Below are 21,477 nucleotides of genomic sequence, written 5' to 3'. Positions count from 1 at the left end.
ACCTTCTCCAATGAATGCCTGCCAGCTGGGTAAGGAGCAGGGACAGAGAGGAGGAGAGAAGCCAATTGCCTTGCTCTTGGGAAACCCTGCTCAGCCTGTGACCACAACTGTTACAACTATTTCAGATATAAGGAACCGAGGGCTGGAACTTTCTCTGCCAAGCCCTCTCTCTTCCTTTGCATGCAGGCAATGGTGGTGTCCCATTTTCTTGTTGCTTTTCTGAGCTACATCTCAGACTAACCTTGACTTGAAATGAAGATCTGACTAATTGCAGAAGACCTTGCCTACAGCACCAGCCTCTAAAAAATCATGCCTGGCAGCACATCCCTGGCTATGAGCAGGGTACAAACACCCTGAAGAATGACATTTCCCTACAAAGGCAAGGGACAAGCAGCTTGGTGTTTCCCCTACCACTGTAGAAGGGATGACAGATCCCTCTGCAAGTCTTTGTCCCCTACAGCCACCCCAGGATTTCCATCCTAAGAAACTGCACTTCAGGCCCAAGCTACCCCAGGATCTCCCTGTTGCGGGAGCAGGACCCAGCCCCCTCTCCTTCGCTGGTGCTTTAGGCTGGAAAACCCTGTGAGGCTGCGCTGAATGAGATGGCACCTCCACAGCCCTGCCTTTGGCCTCGTGGCAGGGGATGAGCAGAGGTTTCTCAGGCTTGGCTTCCCTCTTCCTTCTGCAGCCTGAGTTTCCCAGCTCCCAGGTTGCAGGAGCCATTTGGACTGCAGTGTTCTTACAGCACAACTTTTCTTCTTGAACAAGCAGTTGCAATCGAAACCAAATCCATCAGCTTTTCATTCTATTACAAACTCTGACCATGCAGCAAAGCCTGGTGCGCTTTTTTTTTTAATGACATGAAAGACACTAAATTATTAATTTTCTGCACTCCCACTGGGTGTTCTTTGGTTGCCCAGGCCAGATAAAATGAGTGCTTTTCAGCTCCTTTTCCTGGCTTAGCAGGTTCCTTCAGTGCAGATCAAAGCAGGAGGCCTAATCCTGGAGAGGGATGAGCATCCTCCAGTCTCATAGCTGCATTTGCAAAAGCTGTTGCTGGTCATTCTGGTTTCGGTGCCTTACTTCTGACAGCAAGTCAATATAATCATCAGAATGTCAGAGGAGGCAAACAAATAAGAAGGCAGAGACTGAGCAGTGCATGAGAGCACATTCTTGTTCTCTCTGTGCCCCTGGGAAGGCACCCTTCCCCTTTCCTGCAATCCCCAATCCTCAGGATATCACAGCCGACACCAGCAACCAAGTGGGGACATGCCTGCTCTGGCTGAGCAAGACATGGGTTAGTGTATACCCAGACAGCACAGGCTGGCAGGGAAACACAATGCCTTTTATTAGCTCAATTAATATATATCTGGAGAATAAAAGACATGCTTTAGGACATGTGCATTTCTCTTTTGTTCCCAGGTATATTTGTTTCCCTAATAAAGGGTGTTATCTGTGCCCACATGCTTTGGCTTGCTTACACCATTTGAGACCATCGTGGCCACAACAGCCCTAGTCCCTTGGGAAGGCAGCTGGTTTCATATCAGCTCGACCTAACAGCCTTAATTGGAAGCATTTATCTTGGGGAATTTCAGAGGATGACAGGGATCAGAAATCTGAAAAAGGTAAATGCAGTAACTACCTTAAAAAAAGAGAATCACAGACCCTTCAGATTAACCTCACTTTTCAGAAGATGAGTGGAACAAGCCAACAACCTGTAAGTGCCTGCAAGGAGATGCGTCACAGCTAACACTGATTTGTACCAAAGAAGTCATGCTGAACCAATCTGATTTCTTTTTGCAACAAGATAATTGACCTTGTGGACAGGAAAGACACAGAAGTCATTAATCTTGACCTCAGGAAGACTTTGCCATTGCCTACCGTGATATTCTGATTCTCAAGTAAGGCAAAAGATCTATATAAAGTGGGTAGAAGCTGGTAAGACCCAGCTGAATAGCTGTACCCAGAGCTGTCAGCACAGAGTTGCGTGCAATGCTCACAGCTTTGTGGTCTGGAGGGGATCTGGTCAAAATTTCTGTTAGTGTTTGGACACTGGGACAGATGGGAAGGCTGCAGGTGTCCAGGAAGGCAGGACCAGAATTCGAAATTACTTTGCTGGACCAGAGATGTGACCTGGAAAACCTGTATGTGATTTAACAGGGACAAATGCAAGATACTGTGAGTGAGCAGGGACAATTCCCTGCACAAATACAGGATTGTGGGGAGGGAGCGTTTTGGCATCAGGGCTGGGGTTAGAGGGATAATCACCTGGATGGGACCTGGCACTCCTGTGATGCTCTGAAACAGCCAGCTGTGCCACTGCAGAGAAATAGGAGCATCATGGCCAGGGATGTGAAAAGATCCCTCTGCGCTGGGGAGGGCATTGGGAGAGCTGCACCCACAGGACAGCATGCAGCAAGGGCACAATGCGTGGGACGTCTGGGGAATAACAAGGAGATTTCAGCCCAACGGGCTGGAGGTGGGAAACAACACTGCCCAGGCAGGATAGGTCTCTGCACTGGGCAGGACCCTGTGGGCAGTGAGGACCTCAGACACCCCCCACATTGGGAGCAGTGGGATCACAGGCAGCTCCCTGGTGGGATGTGGGAGTAGGAGAGAGCAAAGGATGTTTGCCCTAAGATGGCCTCACATGGTTGGTGTCTGGCATCCCATCTCACAGAAACAGTCAGTGAATTGGAGCATAACTGCTTCCCTCCAGGAGAACCCTGGAGCGACTTTGATTGCAGCCATCGCCTCATCTCCCACAGCTGGTGGGACTGTAAGGCAGCCCCTCTTCTCCTCTGCTTTGCAGGGCTCTTCTCTTCCTTTTCTCCATGGGATAAAAATAATCCTTTTGCGTCAGCTCTATCACCGTGAGCAGCAAGACATTTTATTCATCGGCAATTCCTTCCCTCCTCTCATTTAAACAATTCCCCATTGAGCCCATCAAATTAATTTGAGCAAGGGCCATTTATTTGGCCTGCCTGCTGGCGCAGGTGTCTCTCTTTTCTTTGAGAGGAGGCTGGTAGGGAGCATGAGCACGAGTCAGGGAGAGGCTTGGCAGGGGCTGGGAGCAGCACGATAGTTTCGATCAGGGCATGTAGGGGCATGGAGGTGTGTAGATTGAGGCACCCAGTGTTAGGAAACACACAGGAGAAGTCTGCAAGTGAAGGGCTTTTTACAATGATGCATTTGGGATGTGTCTTACAGAGGCACAGACACACTCTCTCAGGCAGGGAGCTGCCCTGTGTCTCTTCACTGGCAGCCTCATCCCTTTCCAACCCGGGCCGGCTGTTTGGGGAAGGCTGTGTCAGGCTCTGGCAGTGGCTCAGGAGGAGTTACAGGGATGTGCCAAATTTCAAGCTGTTCCTCTGGCCCTCATAGCTGCATCCCTTCCTACTCCATTTCGTGCCAAATTTCCTGCCTTTGTCACTGCAGCAAATACCACCAGGCTCTGCAATGAGGGACACTGCCCCACAGTGCCCAGACAATGCCAGGGACAAGCTATGCAATATCACAAGCAAGGAAAAGCTGAAGCGCTTGAAGAAGAGTAAAAGCCCACCTTCTCCAAGCTCTGGGGCATTGCTGGACTCAGTGAGGCAATGCAAAAACATGACTGGGATGGTATTTGCCAGTGAAGACCAGTGTCCCATTTTCCATCCCTACTGAGTGAGTCCTCAGGTGCCCAGAACACTGCACAGCCATGAGCTCGAGAGAATTAGTTACATTTTTCCACCTACATTGCATGACCAGCACAAATGGAGGCCAAACCAACCTCTGTGGAGGTGCAGAGCCAACAGGGAGCTGCTCACCTGTGTCCCAGGGTTTTGCATGCTTTACCGGCCAAGGGATGCCTGCTCCTTCCTGGTCGCACCATGATCCAGCTCCTCATCCTTTCCCTTATACTACTGCCACCTCTTTCCTCTGTCCCACACTGGGATCCGCACTGTCATCCTCCCCTTTTTACTCCTCTGTCTGCCAGGACGGACAGCTGAGGGGCAGCACAGGGCCAAGATGGGATTGCTGGGCTGGAGGTGTAACAGCACACACATCACTGCTGTGTCTGCCAGTTGCAGGTGAGCATGTCTTGGTGCCCCATTCCACTTCCTAATTTTCACCAGTTCTTCAGGGACCTGGCTGCCCTAGCTTGAAATTTTGGGCTTCATAGTCTGTGACATCCAACTGTCTTCCTGTGGTGGACAAGGCAGGGAGGCAGGAGAGCCTGCTAGGCACTGGGTCTTGGTGGAACAGGGTTGTCCATCAGTGCACCCCAACATCAGGTCCTCTCCTGAGGTACAATTGTATTGGATGTGTCCCAAAAGCACTCAGCAGGAGAGATGCACAGAGAGGCTGTAGAAAAGCAGATTCATAGTGTCTATGGTCACCTCTCACTTGTCTGCTTTGGGTCCCAGGGAGATGGGTGTCCTCATCCTATCTCCCATGGAGAGGAGCTGCATCTCATCCAAGGAGATGCAGAGGCTAGGTCCAGGACCAGAGCTGGGTCAGCCAGGCTTTGCACCACTGCTTTGCACACATCTCATGATGAGCCATCGCCTTGCCCTTCAAATGCACCCCGCGGCTCGGGGGCTGAGCTAACAAGCTTTCCTCCCCCATACCCCTGCGGCAGAGCCAGCACTCAGGAACAGCTGCACTCCTGAGAGCTGCTTGGGGCTCTCTGGCAAAAAAGCAGTTCCCTCTCAGATGACCTGGAGGATAAGCTTCCACGATGCCTCCATCAGCAGGCAGCTGTAATCAGTTATGGCAGGGGGCTGAGCACTGAATAGCCTCTGCAGGAGAGGTTGCAGGCTGGCAGACCTGCTCTCGCACCCAGCCATTACTGGGAGAATGAGATTCCCCCCAAAAGTCTCACTGGCTCTGCCAAAGGCATGCTTTGAAAACAGCCTGTTCCCCCAGGGGTCCCTTTGCCTTTGTATTGGGGCTGTTACTCAGGCAAAGAATGGGTGATTTCTCAGGGTTCCCCAATCTTCTGGAGAGGATTTCAGTCATGTGCATAGAAATTAATTCACAGACGACAGCAAAATAAAGAAACAGGGAGAAAAGGCGAGCCAAGTGGCCGGCGAGGCTGGGCAGTGCCTCTCTTGCCATAATGTTATGCTGTGCCCACTCCTCTGCTGCCACGGCTTTCTGCCAAGGTGCTGGAGAAAGCAGAGGCTCGGCTCAAAGAGGAGCTGTGCAAGCTGAACAGGCATATTCAGGCAATTGCACATCTAACCAAAATGCAAATCCTTTTAAGATGTGAAGCAGGATTCCTTCTCATGCATTAGGCATTTCCCAGGACAGGCAGTGATGGGCTCATTGGGCTGCAGAGGGGCTTGGGGAGCTCTAGGATGGCAGGCACCAAAGTACAGACACAATCAGTTCACAAGGAAGAGGATGCAAAGCTTACAGACAAACAGTTCTTGTAGCAACATAACTGTGCTGGCGTGGAGAAATACAAGGGAAGGAGTAAAGTAACACCTCACTAAAATCCATTTTGCTTGGCCAAATTCAGATTTCAGTTACTCTTGAATAGCCAAAGGACAGCAAAGCCAAAGGACACACAGCAGATTTGTCTAGAGAGAGGCATTTAGCTCAGTGACTTGACTATTATTGACCACAAAACCAAATCCCCCTAGCATTTTTCTCCAAACCCCTGGTATTGCAAAATGAAGTGGTCTTGCATCACTTTCAAACATGGGCAACCCTTTTATTACACAGATCTTCAAGGAGGAAACTAGAAAGTCAAAGCCCGTTTGGCTTTGTCAGTGTCCCCCTGACAGCACACAGCACCTCATGGGATTAGAATTGCACTTTAGAAATAATTAATAAGTACTATTCCATTTTCTTAAAATGGGACCTTTTCTTGCTCCAGTTGCCAGTGTTTCCATTTAACGTACTAAACACACTTCATCCTGACCACTGAGAATTAACTTCAGCTTAAAATAACTTGTAAATACGCTGATGTTGTCTCTCCACCAACTGCCAAACACAGCGGTCACAGAAAGTGACATTACACAACAAAAATAAGGTTGAAGACACGTGGCCAGGAACACTGAAAAGAAGAAAAAACCCCAGCTCTTTGACCTTGGAGTTCAGCGATCCTGCAGTTACATAGAGCTCTCTTCTCCCTTCACATACTCTGATGCAACTCAAAAGTTATTTCTCCGAAAACAAAGAAAACTGATTTAATGAGAGATCTACTGCTGGTTTGTTTGGGTTATCTCTCCAAACAGTGCTAGCATCTAAAGTTGTCATGTGCCTGTCCAGGATACAGAACTCTTTGTACCTGTGGTGTGACACTCTCAGACATCTGGATTTGTTGCTGTTAAGCCGCTCTCCTGTGCACAGTGGATATGTCCAGGGTCCCCAAATAAATATCCAAAGGCTTCAGTTCTGCCCAAGAAGGATTGGAGCCTGCTGGCAAGTGGACCATCTCTTTTTCCAAGAAACAACTTTTCATGACTAAACAGTCCCCTTATTTTATCTCAGGTTATGTTAGATGGAGAGATGTCTTGATATGGGACAGTGGAGGAAGAAGGGATCCTGCTAACGGGTTTCCCAGCGTGGTGGCAGGTCAGAAAAGCGCAGAGGAGAAGAAACAGGCAGAAGGGGCAGAGGACCCTGCTCTTGTCAGTGCACGTCAATATTTCCTTCAGTAGTTGTTGATTTACAGTTATGAGTCATAGATCTGCACAGCAAACTGGCTTCAGGACACCATCAATGCTGCTCACGCACTGGCAAGCTGTGCACAAGCGGTATGGCCTCTTGCTGCCCTCAGTGTATGCTAGGGCCAGCACACATTGACAGCAGGGATAGTCACAGCATCCACCTCCAGCCCTTCCTGCACCAGGGCAGGCTCAGAGCGCCTGTCCCTACAGACATGTGTCTAACCTACTCTTGAAGGCCTCCAGCGCTGGGTTTCCTTCCCATACCACGGAGTCAATGCCAGTGCATATGTCCTTACAGGGCCTACACAAGCAACACAGAAAGGGGTGAATGGGCAGAAATAGGGTTTCATGAGTCCCTGGATCCACCTCATGTTGCTCGGCTCTTCCCCTAACATTACAGAGAGCAGCTATCTGCAATTATCGTAAATAACAGGGGACGAACTGAAAGGAAAGCAAAAAGCATTTGCAAATCTCAGAGGAAGCAAAGCCATCAAGCTGCAGGTCAGTTTTCACAAGACTCAAACTTATATGTGTGTGCCTCCTTATCAGGGGGCCAAGCTGCATCTGGAGGAGGTAGTCCTGATGTAGGCAAGGCACAGCAGCGCTCAACACCAAATTCTTCCAGCACTGCTTGTGCTCTGTGCTTTTGGGTCACTGAGCAACTAGACAGCCTGAAGAGACACGAGGAAATCAGCCACTGCTCAAACAGCACAGAAGCGACTGCAGGAATCTCAACAAGAGAGGAGCATTCACATGAAACCAGAGGGACTAGGAATTACACCACTAGAAGAGCAAGTCTTGAGCCATTTGGAGAGGAGAGGCGAGAGCTTTTCTCTCAGACTGAGTGATATCACATAAGAGCTGTTGAAATAGAAAGTTTCAGGACAAAATGTACTTCCCTCAGTGTTCAACCACTCATCAGTCCAGGACTGCTGTGACCTCAGAGAGCGTATCTAATCTATAGCTTCCTCCTGTAGGTACAGACGGTCCCGCATGCAGATGGACTGTATCTCCTGGGACAGAAGGAGGGAGTTCAGGTTCATCATCCCATGCTGGTTGGTTCATCCCTCACAGCTACTGAAACACCTCCCACATCTACAGGAAAACACTAACAACAGAAACAATCTCCTGGTCCTAAGCTCCCCATCCCCCTAGGTCACAGCAATGCAAGGCTACAAAGCAGTGGGGTTCAGGAACAAGCATCACACTGTCTGTTCACACTGTCCTAGCTCAGTACCAGCTCTGGACCTGAGCTGCATCCCACTGAAGCTGCGTATAGGGACAAAACCAGGGTCCCTTGTTGAGAAAGCACTGTGTGCAGTGGGTGCTGCTGGGCAGTATGAGGAGGGAGCAGCCTCAAGCCCCAGGTGACAGCGAAGGAGGCAGTGCTGGGGCAGGGGGGGATAGGCTGAGGAACAGATTTCAGCCACTCTCTTACTCTCTCCCTAAAACTTCACACACTTCCACCAATCTTTCCCAAATCCCCTTCCTTCCTTCACCTCCTGAAAACCCCAACATGTTCCCACTGTTCATCACAGTCCGTCAAATCCTGACTGATCCCTCCCAGATCCTGCCACCAGCTATGGTCCAAGAGCCACAGTGCTCCAGGCAGCAAGACTCAGCTGTCCCCCCTTGGCTGAACAGCCTTGGGCTGGATCTGTCCAAGGGCAAAATCATCAGGGCTGCAAAGATGCAGGGGGGCACAAGGAATCTGGAGGTGACACTGGCTGGTGTGATACGGCACAGAGAGAGCAGAGCAGCTGCCCAGCACATGCACATGGATAAGAAGGCTCAAAGCCACCCCATGCCCACTCGTTTGTCCCCACACCACCAGCTGCTCAGAGGCACCCAGCGCTGGGCTCACAGGTGTATGCCTGCATCTCCTGACCTGCGTGCAGCCCTGCCACGGCATCCTGGGATGGATGAGCAGCCGTGTTCCCCTTCCCACTCCACTCATGCCCAGCTAGACCCTGTCAGCCAGGATTTACTGCCTGGAAAGTAACTCGGTTGTCCCTGATGGACAGAGAAAGAGGTGACTTGCATGTGAAGAAACCAGTAGCAGGAACAGAGGCTGAGATATTCATCCTAGATAATCCAAGATAAATATCCAAGACGAGCATCAGGCCAAGAAGCTGGCTGCCTCCCTGGCTGACAGCCTGGATACTGGCCAAGAAATTTGCCTTAGCCTCAGCAAATGCTGTATTGTAACTCTTCTTTGACCTGCTTTCTTTTCTTCTCCCACTCCACTGTTGTCTCCCAACATTTCTAAAAACTCTTCACACTTTTTTTTTTTACTATCTCCTGCTTACTTTTGGCATTGACAGGGGTTGTGCCAGGCTATTTTAGCAGCTTTTTAAAAACTAACCAAAGCCCATGAGCAGTTACATTCTTCTGACTGTGATGACAAAAGGCTTTAATTTCTTCCAATCCTCGAATGAAACCCGAAAGGCTTACTAATTAAACATCTCTGCCCCAAACCGATTCTTCTTACAGCAATGCTTCCCTTGGGTGAACTCAACTACCAAGGTCGTTACAAATTAGGAATGATACTTTATTAGTTAAACAATTCCTGCCTGACAACCGCTGCAATATTTAAGGAGTGCTTGGAGTCCAAAAGTGGCTTGGATGACAGCAGAGAGCCACTTGTTCCTACTGCTGCATCTTAAAATACTGCAAGCATTTCTGTCCCACCTCTGAGCGCTGAGCAGAAGGACACAAACTAGTTTCACCAGGTCTCCTTGAACAGGACAATATCTGTTGGCATGAGCTTTTTGCCCAAGCAGGGCTGGGTGCTCATGGAGATGGGTGTTCGGCATGGCCAATGCAGGACCGTGCTGGTGGTAGTTTGATCGCAAACCCACCTTCAGCAAGCTCTGCTCTCTGCCTCATGGTTGCTCTTTCCACAAGGTTTGGGTTTGACCATCTTTGGCACCCCAACCTCCATGCTCCCTAGGCTCTTGGAGCTGGTGGGTATTGTGTTCCCAGAGGACTCCCAGAGGACTCACACAATCTAGAGACAACAGCAAGAAGCACAGAAAACCTCTACCAGAATCACACCTCATGGAAATAAATACAGTTCACTGCTTCAGGGCAAGGGGATGTCTCTGTCCTGCCCCAGAGACTCAGTCTGTGGGGCTGGGGAGGACTCCAGGACCCAAATCACCAGCCCAAAGACACAATGATGCCCGCTGTGCTTGGCACGAGCACAGAGACCTCTGTACCGTCTGTGCACACAGATGTGCCCTCAACACAAGTGCCCAACAGGTGGCAGAGCCCCGGTCCCCAGCTTCCTCTCAACAACAAATGCACCTTTTCCCATGTGCCACTAAATGACTTAGGAGGCCAAAACTCACAGGGAGTTTTAGGCATATTTTGAAGCTTTTACTGTGTGCCTTGGTGAAAGTTACTTCTGAAATTGCTACCTGAATCATTTCAAGAAGTTCCTCCCCTTGGCATATTTCTTCTGCCAAGTGTTCATAAATGAAGCTGTGCTAACACTGTTGACAGCAAAGCTTGGAGTATTAAATAACACTTCTTAAAGATCCCAAAGTGGTTTACAAACATGAATCAATTAAACTGCAGATCAATGCTGCAAATTATTTAAAGAGCTCTTGAATCTCCCCTCCTTGCTCTAGGACATGAAGAGAGGAATGAACCAAGGTCTGACAAGAACCCAGGAGTCCTTACCCTCCCTATTTCCACTTATCCACCACACTGGCTTTAACTAACAGGCAAACCAGAATAAATTCAGATCAGCTGAAATCCCACCAAGATGAAGCTAGCTCACTCTCTCTTGGTGAGCCCTATCTTGGAAGCCCAGTGACAGCCAAGAAATCCACAGAACATGGAGCAGACAGCACCAGGTCTATTTTTAGGGGAAGAAAGATGGTTTGGAATGACATGTGGCTATTAAGAGCTCTAAAAAAGGGTGATTAGTCTGCTAGTCATACCTGTCAAAAGCAGCTGTCCCAGCAGTGTGGGAAGCTGGCAGAGAAGCTTCACAGGCAAACCCCTGTGATGTCAGTGTGAAACAGAGGAGCTGTGGGACCTGGATGAGTCCCTGCCTCTCCTTTCCCATCAGCACATCGAGTTCTGCCAGACCTCAGCAAAAGGCACCTTCCCAGCTCAAAGGAGTCAACGGAAACCAGACCAGGCAGCTGAGCTCACAAATGCTGGGGTTGGTATGAAGGCCACAACCTCCAGAAGCACCAGCCATGGCTTCTCCTCCTTGGTGTTGAACAGGTATCCCCACTGGGCTCCGTGGGGATCAAGTGCCAGAGAGGCCAGACTGAGGTACTGAGGTACCAAGCCAGGCACAGTTGGGTGACAGCTGGGATGCCAGGACTCTGCGCAGTTTTGGACCCTCTCCACTTATAACACCTTTAGATATTCTGCAACTGTTAACTTGGCTATGGAGATTCCCAGAAAAGTGACAGAAGTGAAGTAATTTTACAGAGGAAAGCTGGCTACACAGGGTAAAGGTTTAAAGGGCACACCGACTTGATCTTCAGAGGAGCCAGGATCAATACTCTGGAAGTACATCTGACTCCACACGGTGAGATGACACTCTTGCAAACACAGCTGGAGGCTTCCTGCTGGTTAAGACATGAATGTTGGTGCTGGCACAGCAAGGAGGTAGACAGGACACAGTGGATGTCACTGCCTGTTCTGCCAGGGCTTGACTTCCTTCTGTTAAAACACTTTCTTGCAGCAACTAAACATCCTGACTACAGGGTCCCAGACACTGGCATCTGGCACAGCGGACGCCGCATCAGCCATGAAAGAAGGGCTCAGTGACCAAGCTCACTGGTCCACTTGCGACACAGAAAGGTTGCTGAGCTGGCTAGGCCAGATCTGCCACTTTGCCACCACACTGCATGTCATCTCATTTCTTTCAGAGGAGAGCTGGCTGCAGCCAGGGGACCTGCACACATCACCAGCCATGCCTGAACATCCCTCCTTCTTCTCCACATGTGCAGGAAACATTTAGTTCAGCGCTTACTGTCCCTTCAAACCTAAGCAAGCAAGCAGAAGACAGATAGCTTAATAACATCAGAGCAGCAGAATCTTTTTCCATCCATTTTATACGTTGCCTGGGCTATGGTATGTATTGGTTCAAGGTCAGCAATAAATGATTGAGCCACTCCTGAACTCACAGTTTAAACTGCTTTGTCAACAACATGCAATACGCCTCTGAAGAAAGTTGGCAAAGGGAGGAGACGAAGTTCATGCCTGCACAGAGGGCTGCTGCTGGCCACCAGGACTGGAAGGAGACATTTGAACTCATTCTGACCCACAGCGCAGTATTGTTGGGTGCTGCTCACCCCATAGCTGGGGTGGGGAGCAGAGCAGCCACATTTATGTGTGTGTGACCCATCTCCACTGCTGAACCCTTGTGCAACCAGGGTCCATGGCAGACGCAATGCTTGCCCACGCCCAAGAAGGATTCATAAAGCAATGCGGAAACTTGTTCTGAGCCAAGTATATGACAGCCCTGAGAGCTTGGATGGTCTCAGGCTGCGGTTTTGATGGAAATAGAAAAGCATGAAGCATATGAGACATTCTCCTCAACAGTTCCCCCACCCAGCCCCAAAGAAACTTCCACGCTACTGTGTTTTCTATGCCCTCTGAGCACAGGGAAGATTCACATTTCCAGTGCTGACCGGCTGAAGGAACTTTTTAAAAATCCTTCAGACTCTGGACTGACACCAGGGTGATTAGTTCCTGGCCAAAGACCCTGCTTAATACAGTGGGTTGGTAGAGTATATAAAACCTTTGAGGGTATATAAATAAAAGATGATCATCTTAAGAGATTGCTTTCTTGGATCAGTTCTAAAAAGCCTGAAACTGAAAAAGCTCCACTAAACAAGAGACAGCTGGATATGAGAATTACATGGGCTCAGAAAGGACACTGCATTTACAGCTATTCAGCTCAGGGCTAGATGAAGCCCGGACAGAAAGTCTAGTAAAGGATCCATGTGGGTCATCCTCCATGACTGGCCCTCATGCCTGGGTGGGAAAACGGGCTTCACCAGCTCACAGAGGCACATACATCTCCTTGCTGTCACTTGAGACAAGGATCCCAAGTTTCCTCACAAATTAAAGATAGTGGTTGCTCATTTACAGGAGACATGGTATGCTAGTGAGGCCACAGGCTCTGATGATCCAGGAGCACAAGAAGACAGGTAGCATGGGCTATGTGGGAGGACTTGGGAAGGAGTTGGGACCTCCTTTACTTGGTTTCAAGGACTTTTGCAAAGAAAACTCAAAGCTCAGAAAAGATGTGAGCTTTGGGAAACAAATGAACCTCTGCAGAGCTTCTGGGCTTGTCTGGACCATGGTGAGAAAGTGCACACAGACAGCAAATCCCCTTCCCACCCCTCCCCACTCCTGCCCAGGAGAGAACGGAGCCTTCTTATTCATACAGGAACAGAGGCAGACATCCAACATCCCAAACATCGTACCCAAAAGGCTTGAGGTAATCTTAAGCACCTTGCTAGAGAGAGCAGCTTTGCCAACATCATTGCACAGTAGGAGAGGGGACAGCGATAAGGCATGAAGAGACCTGCTGTGGTTTGGTACCTCCATGAGGGGACTGCAGGTCGTCCTTACCTTGGGCATCCTGTGCAGATTGGGAGAGAGCTTCAAGGAAATAACGTGGCCTCGTTCATCTCCAATGATGACCACAGGGTAGACAGGGTTAAACTGGATATGGGTTATTTTATTTTTCTTCTTGGCCACCACTAGCTGGGTGCAGAGAGCTTCATACTTATTAATGTTCAGATCAAACACGTGGGCCTGGGGAAAAAAAGGCAAACACCACAAAAGGAATTAATCAGGCAAGAACATCCCTCAGCGGCAGAATGATGGCTGAAGAAATCAGAGAGAAAAGGTCCCAGGGAAAGGCGGCCTCAGCACACAACTACCATCTGCAGTCAGGACCTTTGTCCTTTTTTAAGTAAGCACTGTGAGGAAGCTGCCTGCTGCTTTTGAGGTACCGTCTCCCTCCTGCAGGGACTCATGGAGTGAGGAACAGTTCCCTGCTGCGGGTGCAAGCTCTTTCCAAGAGCCTTGGCAAGGCTCCAGCTGATCCTGGCTGGAGAAGGCTCAGAGCCAGCATTACTAACCCCACAGGTCTTAATCTCCCTTCTCAGTGCTGCAAGTAATGAGACAACCAGGTGTTAAATCAGAGTCTAACACAGATTGATACACAAAGCAGAGAATGCTGTCAGTAATACTTATTACACCTTACTGCAGAGCGTTCCAACAGTTCCAGTTTAATAATAACATTAAAGACTCAAAACAGTAATTAATAGGGAAGTGATGGGAACATGGACAGTATGATTAAGGGTATACCCTGGGGTAAAGTCAGGGAAGCACAGGCAAATGCACAGCACAGGACAGCTCAGTGCTGGCAGCCCACTCCAGTCCGGTTGCTTCAGATGTTATGCCTGCACGCACGTCCTTCTCCCACAGCATCGAGAGAAGCACAATGTAAAGACTGGACAAACGGTAAAGGTGAGGATGGAGGGAGACAGACCTGAGGCCCCGCTCAGGCAGGATTCCTGCTGGCACGGACCTCAGGCCTACGGCAGTGATACGGCGGTGACACAGATCTGCCACACCATGAACTGTACGACAATGCATGCTTCACCATGACTCCAGAGGGAACAGTGGTAAACAGCGGTAGTTACTCGAGAGAATGTGTTAACATTACCTCCCAATAATTGCAATTAGGTCCCGTCATTGATACAACCTGCAAGGGCTAATAAAACATGACATCCCTCTCTTCCCCTGTGCTGAAGCGAGCAGTCTCCAGCATGCTGGACTCCAACCTTGAATCCACCATGGAGACTTTCAGCCTTAAGTTCCTTTTCCCTTTTCTGTCTTCAGAAAAACTAAGGAAGGGAGTATTTTATGCTAACAAGTACAGTGGGAATATGGGGGAAGTTAGGACCGAACTACTTGTACATCTCCTGCCAGCTGTGTCTTGTTTACCAGCACTTAGGAGCCAGATGAGACATATTATTTCAACATTGTGCCATGCTTACAATTTTAATCTAGCAATTATCTGAAATCGGACAGTGTTACCCTACAAAAGCTTATTCCAAAGAGCATGGAAGGTTTTGTATCAAATCAGTACATATACTTTTCCATCACACACCAATGAGTTAGTGAATTTTATCTGAATCCATATATAGCAAAGAGCTGGGCAATATGCAAGCACACACCCCAGGCAGTCTCATGAGCTGCTGTGTCTTCGTAGAACTCAACATCTAGTGATATGTGATGTCCTTGGTCTGGGCAGAAGAACCATGCAAAGGTTTTACAGATGCAGAAAACAAGATGAGGAAGATTCCCTCCAGACTGAAGTAAAATAAGACTTTTGCGGATGGGGAAGAGCTTGAAAAGTGGACAGAGTTCTCAGCCCATTTTGAAGAAACCCATCACAGTATAATTCAAGAAGGGAATCCAAAGCATCAGCCACAATGAGGATCTGCAGTCTGGAGAGTCGTCCTCCTCAGTCAGCAGAAGCATAGGTGGAAAAAAAGATTTCATTTTTATCTGCTCAAAGTATCAGATGCCAGCATTACATTCTGAATCTAGACCCGACACTTGAGGTGTCACAGTCCAGCCAAGGTAATACCAATTTCCTACCTCTAGGCATAAATAAAGGTGGCTGTCCTGGCTTGTACTTTATGCCTGCTGTTTTACTATCTCTGAAAAGGAACAAGCTCTCTTTCAAGTATATCAGTCTCCCATGACCCACACTCACTGAAGATTTAACTGCTTGCCTTCACAGAACACATTGTTATTAATTTAAGGGCATGATTCACAAACGCACGCACACCCCTCATGGCACAAACTCAATGCTTAGCAACTAAGAGCCTGGGAAATGCCCACTGCTTGAGCAGCATTGATTAATCTAGAAAAAAAAAGCAATATGGAATTAGTAGCCAGTTTTCTTTTCAGCATCCAGGTCTGCTGTTCTATAAGGCTGTCGATGTATCACACCTGCACACCTACCCAGCACTGCAGTGGAGAAGGATGGCATGTCTGAAGGCTCAGTGTTGGAGTGCTGAGCAATGCAAATTACTGTGGGTGAGGCTATTTTTCAAAAATGCCACTGACAGCCCAGACAAGCACAATGCCTGGGACAAGAACTCGAAACCATCAGCAATGTGGAGAAGGTCAAAAGCAAACAAGTTTATGAATGTTCCTACTATAAAGCTCCTCTTTTATGAGCTCCTAAACAAATGGGCTTGTTTTCCTTTGCCAAGGGAATCATGGAAAAGAACAAACTATTTCAGTTCTTCAGCTGGAAACATCAGTCTCATATCAGCTGTCAGACACTCCAGATGGAGGGGTGGGCCACGGGTGTTAGGACTTCAGAGGCTCTGATGGAGAGACTTACAGGCACTCTCAGGAGAGAGGAAAATGGGGTCAGGCCAACACTGTTATTGGTGCTTTGGGAGTAACTTGAAAGGCACAGGGCTTCCCACAGGACTTGAGGCAGCTCAACAGTTCTGTAAAGCAGGAGAGATGCATGTGACCAGCACCATCTGCAGATCTGCCTGGGGCTTGGGGCAGGGCTTTCTACCCAAAGAATGGGAGATTGAAAACCTGCAGCTCTCCCTTGAGGTTCCTAGTCCCATGAGCTGCCCTGCTGGCTGAGGTTCTGGGGTTAAGGATTATGGAGGAGGATCCAGCTGGACGCCCCACCCCAGAGACTCACCAACAGCACACAGCTTCTCTCCATCCCACCACCCCAGTGGCCCTATTCCTCCACTGCTTCCACGCAAAGACAGTCTCTCAGGTCTTGCAAGATGAGCCCTCTCTGGGTACACAACCCAGAGAAGTGCAACCATGACCCATAGAAGTGCCACCCAACCCCACATGTGACTGGAGTATCAGACTCATGGGGAGCCAGGATGACCAGACACAGACCCACATCCAAACCCTCTCCGTGGAGAGCAGGTGCCTCCATAGGGCACCCCTCTTCTCAAGGCAGGCCTGATTTTTGTATAACTTTCCACATGTGGCAGACAAGCATATTTACATATTCACTGACATACAACGTGCCACATGGTCCTGGGCTCCTAAAGCTCACAGGGCAGACCTGCTTCCACCCGTCTGGCCCCCAATGCCTCACTAAGTACCGTAGCATCACCTGGACTTTTATCTCCAGCGTCACAGCAAGGCAGTGATGCTTGTCAGAATGTGACACTTCACAGTTCAATGAATCCATGGGAAACACAGTACCTTGCACAGCATCCCTAAAGCAGAAAGTGCAACTTTCACATATAGACAGCATATAGCAACACTGCAGTGCAGTGCCCTGTGCTGGGACACCAGCTTGAGTTTTAGCGGTACAGAGAACTGTTTAGGAAAAAAAACATGTCACAGCAGTACCCTTGTTATAGCTTACAAACCAGTGAGGGTTCCCCTGCAAATAGCCCCCTCTTTCTGGCCAGCTCTGCATGCCACTTCCTCTCATGCTGCCTAGGCTGGTCCCAGCACTTCCCTCCCTGCAGGTGCTGAGACCTGGGGCCACCACACTCACTCACCCACCCACATTCATCCAGAAGCAGTTTAGAAACTACAGAGTGGATGTTGAAAAACCTCTGATTTTCAGCCCTCAAAAAGTGTTTCCACTGTGGTACATGTTCCCAGAGAGGGAGCTGGAGCCTCCTGACAACAAAATTGTTTTTATCGGATACCTTCTGCAGATCCTGTAAAAGCAAATCAGGGACCTGCAGGGGCTGAGCCCTGCTGCTTGCAGACCATGGCAGACACCTTCATTCTTTCTGCTAATAAGCACTTAGATAATGCGAAAAGGCATTTCAGTTCTTTTGTTAGAGTCCCTAGGAATAATATGTGGCCACTTCCTGAGCTGGACATAAACCAGACTCTAAAAACAAGAAACCTGGGGAGAGGCACAGAGAAAGAGGTAAAAGAAACCTGAAAATGTCTGAAATAGGAAAGTGCAAGAACTCTCCTCTGCTTCCCCCAGCTTAGATGCAGATCTCTAGGGAGAATAAAGCATGGGGCAGTAACTAATGACTCCAAATGCTATTTTATTTATGGTCCCTGTAAACTGGTGTGCCCTCCCCAAGGAAGCACAGGAGGACACATACCACCCTCAAAAATGGAGCCCAAGCTGTTGAGCAAAGCAATTCCTTGCAGCATGGGGATTTATGAGCTGGCATCAATAAACATCAAAAGAAACCTAGACCCACAGTACCAAAGTGCTGGGCAGTCTGATGGTAGAGATGCCAGGCAGATGCTCAAAGCAAACTTCTCCTTGATAGAAGGACAGTGACTCTGGTAAGTCAGTAGCCCCTGAAAAGGAGCACTGAATTTAAGCAGATGCCCAGTTATCTCTGAGGTGGGATCAGGTGAATCCTGCAGTCTCTGTCTGATGCTTTTTATTCAATAAGAACATTATAAAATCAGGGTAACAACAGAGCCTCCATTCTTGATGTACAGGCAATAATGGATCTAACTCTGCTGAGTTACAGTTGCAGAAAACATTTGACAGCAGTGAGCTGCTTTGATGCCTGACTCTCAAAGAAGAAATGCACCTCAGTTGCATCCAGATGAACAGCTCCTCTGTCTATGAATCATGCAAATATATTCCACCTCCCAAAATCCAGTGGCTCCCCACTGAGGCTCTGCAAGGCTGCTCTGTAAGTACAGCACAGTGCACGTCCAACACTATTACTGTAGCTCCAGCACCAAAACACGTTCAGAGTTTTGAACACCTCATTTCTCCCCACCCACTCTGCAAAGTGCACTTACAGCCTGAAAGTCAGCCCAGGCTCTCAGCAGCTCAGCAGCTCCAAGATTACTTGGACCCCTCTGTCTTTACACTCTGCTGTCACCCCTTGCCCTGCAGCACAGCAGGGTAGAAATGCCAGGGGATCTGGAGGAGAGCTGGACCCTCCAAACAGCACCACCCAAAAGCAACCAGCCTCACTGCCAGCAGAACAAACTACTTGACTTTTGTGGTCCATGAAGAAGAGAGATGAAGAGCTACTTTGACCTAGCCTACCTTTACTGCATGCACCAAAAACACACTGGGTCTGCAGTGGCTGCAGCTTTTGCTGTCCTTTTCTTCCAGGCTTACAAACAGTAGTCTGGGTAATGCCAGCATGCTCAAAACCAACCTGACGGCAATGAGAACTGAGACTGGGGGGAAACACATATATGTGTAAGAACAAGGCAGATGTACCTGGTAACTTGGCAACGAAGAGTAAAATCAGTGCAAGAGCAAAAGGTGAGGTATAATTCAATATAATGCTACCCTTTACCAGTTGACATCTCTTTCACTACTTGGCTTTCATGGTCCTTGTGATGGATTTCCCTCATTTTCCTGACTGAATCATGATACCTCATCCATTTGCAAACTCCACAGATGATTTGTTTTAAACTCTCAGGTAATATATTTAACACGTGGACAGGCCACCCCCAGCCCCTGTCTAGCACCAAGACAGCTGCTGGAGCATCCTAAAGGCACTGGGCAGGCAGGGCTGCCCCAGCGGCATCAAAGCCAAGTATCCAGAAAAGCCTTCAATATAGCTAATTTTTTCTAGGAGGACATTTCTGAGTTACAAACAAGGGTTGTAAGACAGTCCTTGGTCCCTCTGATACACAGGGCAGTCAGAGGTTTGGCAGGAGGAAAGGAGACCCAACTCAGAAAACATTCATCGCCTCCCTGCTTCTGCAAGGGCAACACAGGCATGCTGGTCCTTGGCTGCCCTAATACCAGCACCAGACAGACCCACAAACACATGGGATTTCACAGCACTTTTATGGTAGTGGCAAAGAATTGACCCCAGCTCTGTTACAGGTATGTTCAGGGTAGCTTTGAGCTCAGGAGGATGACCAGGCATGAAAAGCTGCTTTTCAGGCAGAGACAGCTGCATGTCCCAGGGTATGGGAGAGCACATCCCTCTGTCCTGCAGAATCCCAGCCCATCACTCCAGGGTGTGTGACACAGCGGGGAAGAGAAGGCCTGTGTTGCCTGGCTTAACTGTAGGAGCTGCTTTGCTGTAGGGCTGCATCTCTCAGCTTTTCCTCATTCAGTAAGAACTGCGTCGCTACCAATTTGACATGGTACTAAAACAGCCTCAGCCTCAACTGATTTGACTCAGCTCCCATGAGTCAGTAAAAATAAAAGCCTCAGTGCGTAGAAGAGATGCTATTCATTCAGACAGGCTGTGAGGACCATTTGACCTCTTCTGAAAACCATGTTACATTGCTTTACAAGTAAGTGCTTGTTTATCCCAGCTAACTTCCCTGTCAGTCACCACTTCTGCCAGCCTGGCTCTGCTCTGAGAGTCTCAGCGATTAGGATAATCTCCTTCATGTCTCGGTCCTGCACACTTCTGAATGCTGTTATCTGGTGTTAAATAGCTGATACATTCTACACCTGAGCTGGTTGCACTTCAGTTTGGTCTAATATGATTCTCTTATGTTGTCTGTGACACTTTTTTTTTTTCCCCTCTTCAACATTAATAGCGTACTTTGGAATGAATCACAGCCTCCTTCTGCTCTTTGCTTTTGTACTAAATTTGATGTTACTTTCCAAATCACTTCTGAAAGGTGCAAGTCAAACAGAGAAACTAATCTGTGCTGAACTCATGCAATAGCTAGGCTGATGACAGCAGCCGGTATCCCTGCGCTATGCTGCAATCCCTTCTGCCACAGCAGAGATGACTCTCCCTCAGTTACCAGCATCCGAAGTTCAGCCTGAGCCCCACTCATGGGGTGACTCTCCCCTGCACCTCCCAGTGTTTGACTCAGCAGCACGGTGTTAGTGAGAAAATGGCAGCGCAGACAGTCCCTGGCCCCCACCTCCCTTACAGTCCTGCTAGTTCCCCAATTAGTGCTCATTCCATATTGCACATTTGGTTTGTGTCTTTATTGAATTACGTCTCACTGATTGCAAATTGTTGCTGAGGTTGACGAGCTCATTTACAATTTCAGTTCTGGTACCAAAGCACTTGTAAGTCCTGTCCATTTAGTCCCACCACAATTACTGCTGGGTTTCAGCACCAGCCCCAGTCCCTGAAGCACCCCTAGCCACACTGCACACTCTGCTGAGGATGACTTCCATTGTGCCACATCCACCTTCTCACCTGCCTTGTAGTTTGCTTATGGGCTTGTGCCGACAGTGTTCCTGAAGTCAACCTGTAAACATGTATTACATCTCCTTCCTCTGATCTACCAGCCCCATTACTCTCAAGAACAGTATTAGATCAGTTTTACGTGATACAGCCTTACTAAAACCTTACTAGAATGGCTGTTCCTTGATCTACCAGTGCTTACAAATAGACCATTCAATTATTTGTCCCAGGATCTTTCTGGAGAGCATATTTAGTCTGCCTAATTTCTCCTGCACTGTCATCCTCCTGAATACTGGGCAAAGAGTCTCTCCTCCAGTCTTCTGACACTTCCCTACTCTGCCATCCCATCCCAAATACCTGGTGAAGAACAGGGAGACTGTTTCAATCAGTCCCTTATGTGCCCCAGGGCAAATCCCCAAGGCTGTGCCACATGAATACATCCCAGCTGTGCCAGCGCCCCCGTGTTCTCCCTACCATGACCCACAGCCCAGCCCCTGATCTAAGGCTGTAACTATGTCCTCATAGACTAGGACCAAGCTCCATCTCTTCACACATTGGCAGAGTCCTGGCTGTGCCCTGACATGGAGAATCAGCGCTGGAGGCTGGGGCATGGGTGAAGGAAGGCAGTTGCACAAGCAAGGGCAGCATCGAGTGACAGGCACAGCAGTCACTGCTCT

The 21,477-nt window shown here is 48.8% G+C and overlaps 1 protein-coding gene across 3 annotated transcripts in view; it reads right to left on the bottom strand.

The window, feature by feature from the left end:
• The window catches only part of DNAI1 (dynein axonemal intermediate chain 1), a 157,361-nt gene that overhangs the window by 16,419 nt on the left and 119,465 nt on the right, over nt 1-21,477 (bottom strand). For all 3 annotated transcript variants that reach the window (XM_054810416.1, XM_054810418.1, XM_054810417.1), the window contains one exon: nt 13,281-13,466. In XM_054810416.1, coding sequence (XP_054666391.1) covers nt 13,281-13,466 — 186 coding nt within the window. The remainder of the gene's footprint in view (nt 1-13,280; nt 13,467-21,477) is intronic.

The sequence above is a fragment of the Grus americana genome, chromosome Z, assembly GCF_028858705.1.
Source record: "Grus americana isolate bGruAme1 chromosome Z, bGruAme1.mat, whole genome shotgun sequence".
In the NCBI taxonomy this organism is placed as follows: domain Eukaryota; kingdom Metazoa; phylum Chordata; class Aves; order Gruiformes; family Gruidae; genus Grus; species Grus americana.
Note: the sequence above shows the minus strand (reverse complement) of the source record. Positions and strands in the feature narration are given on the sequence as shown.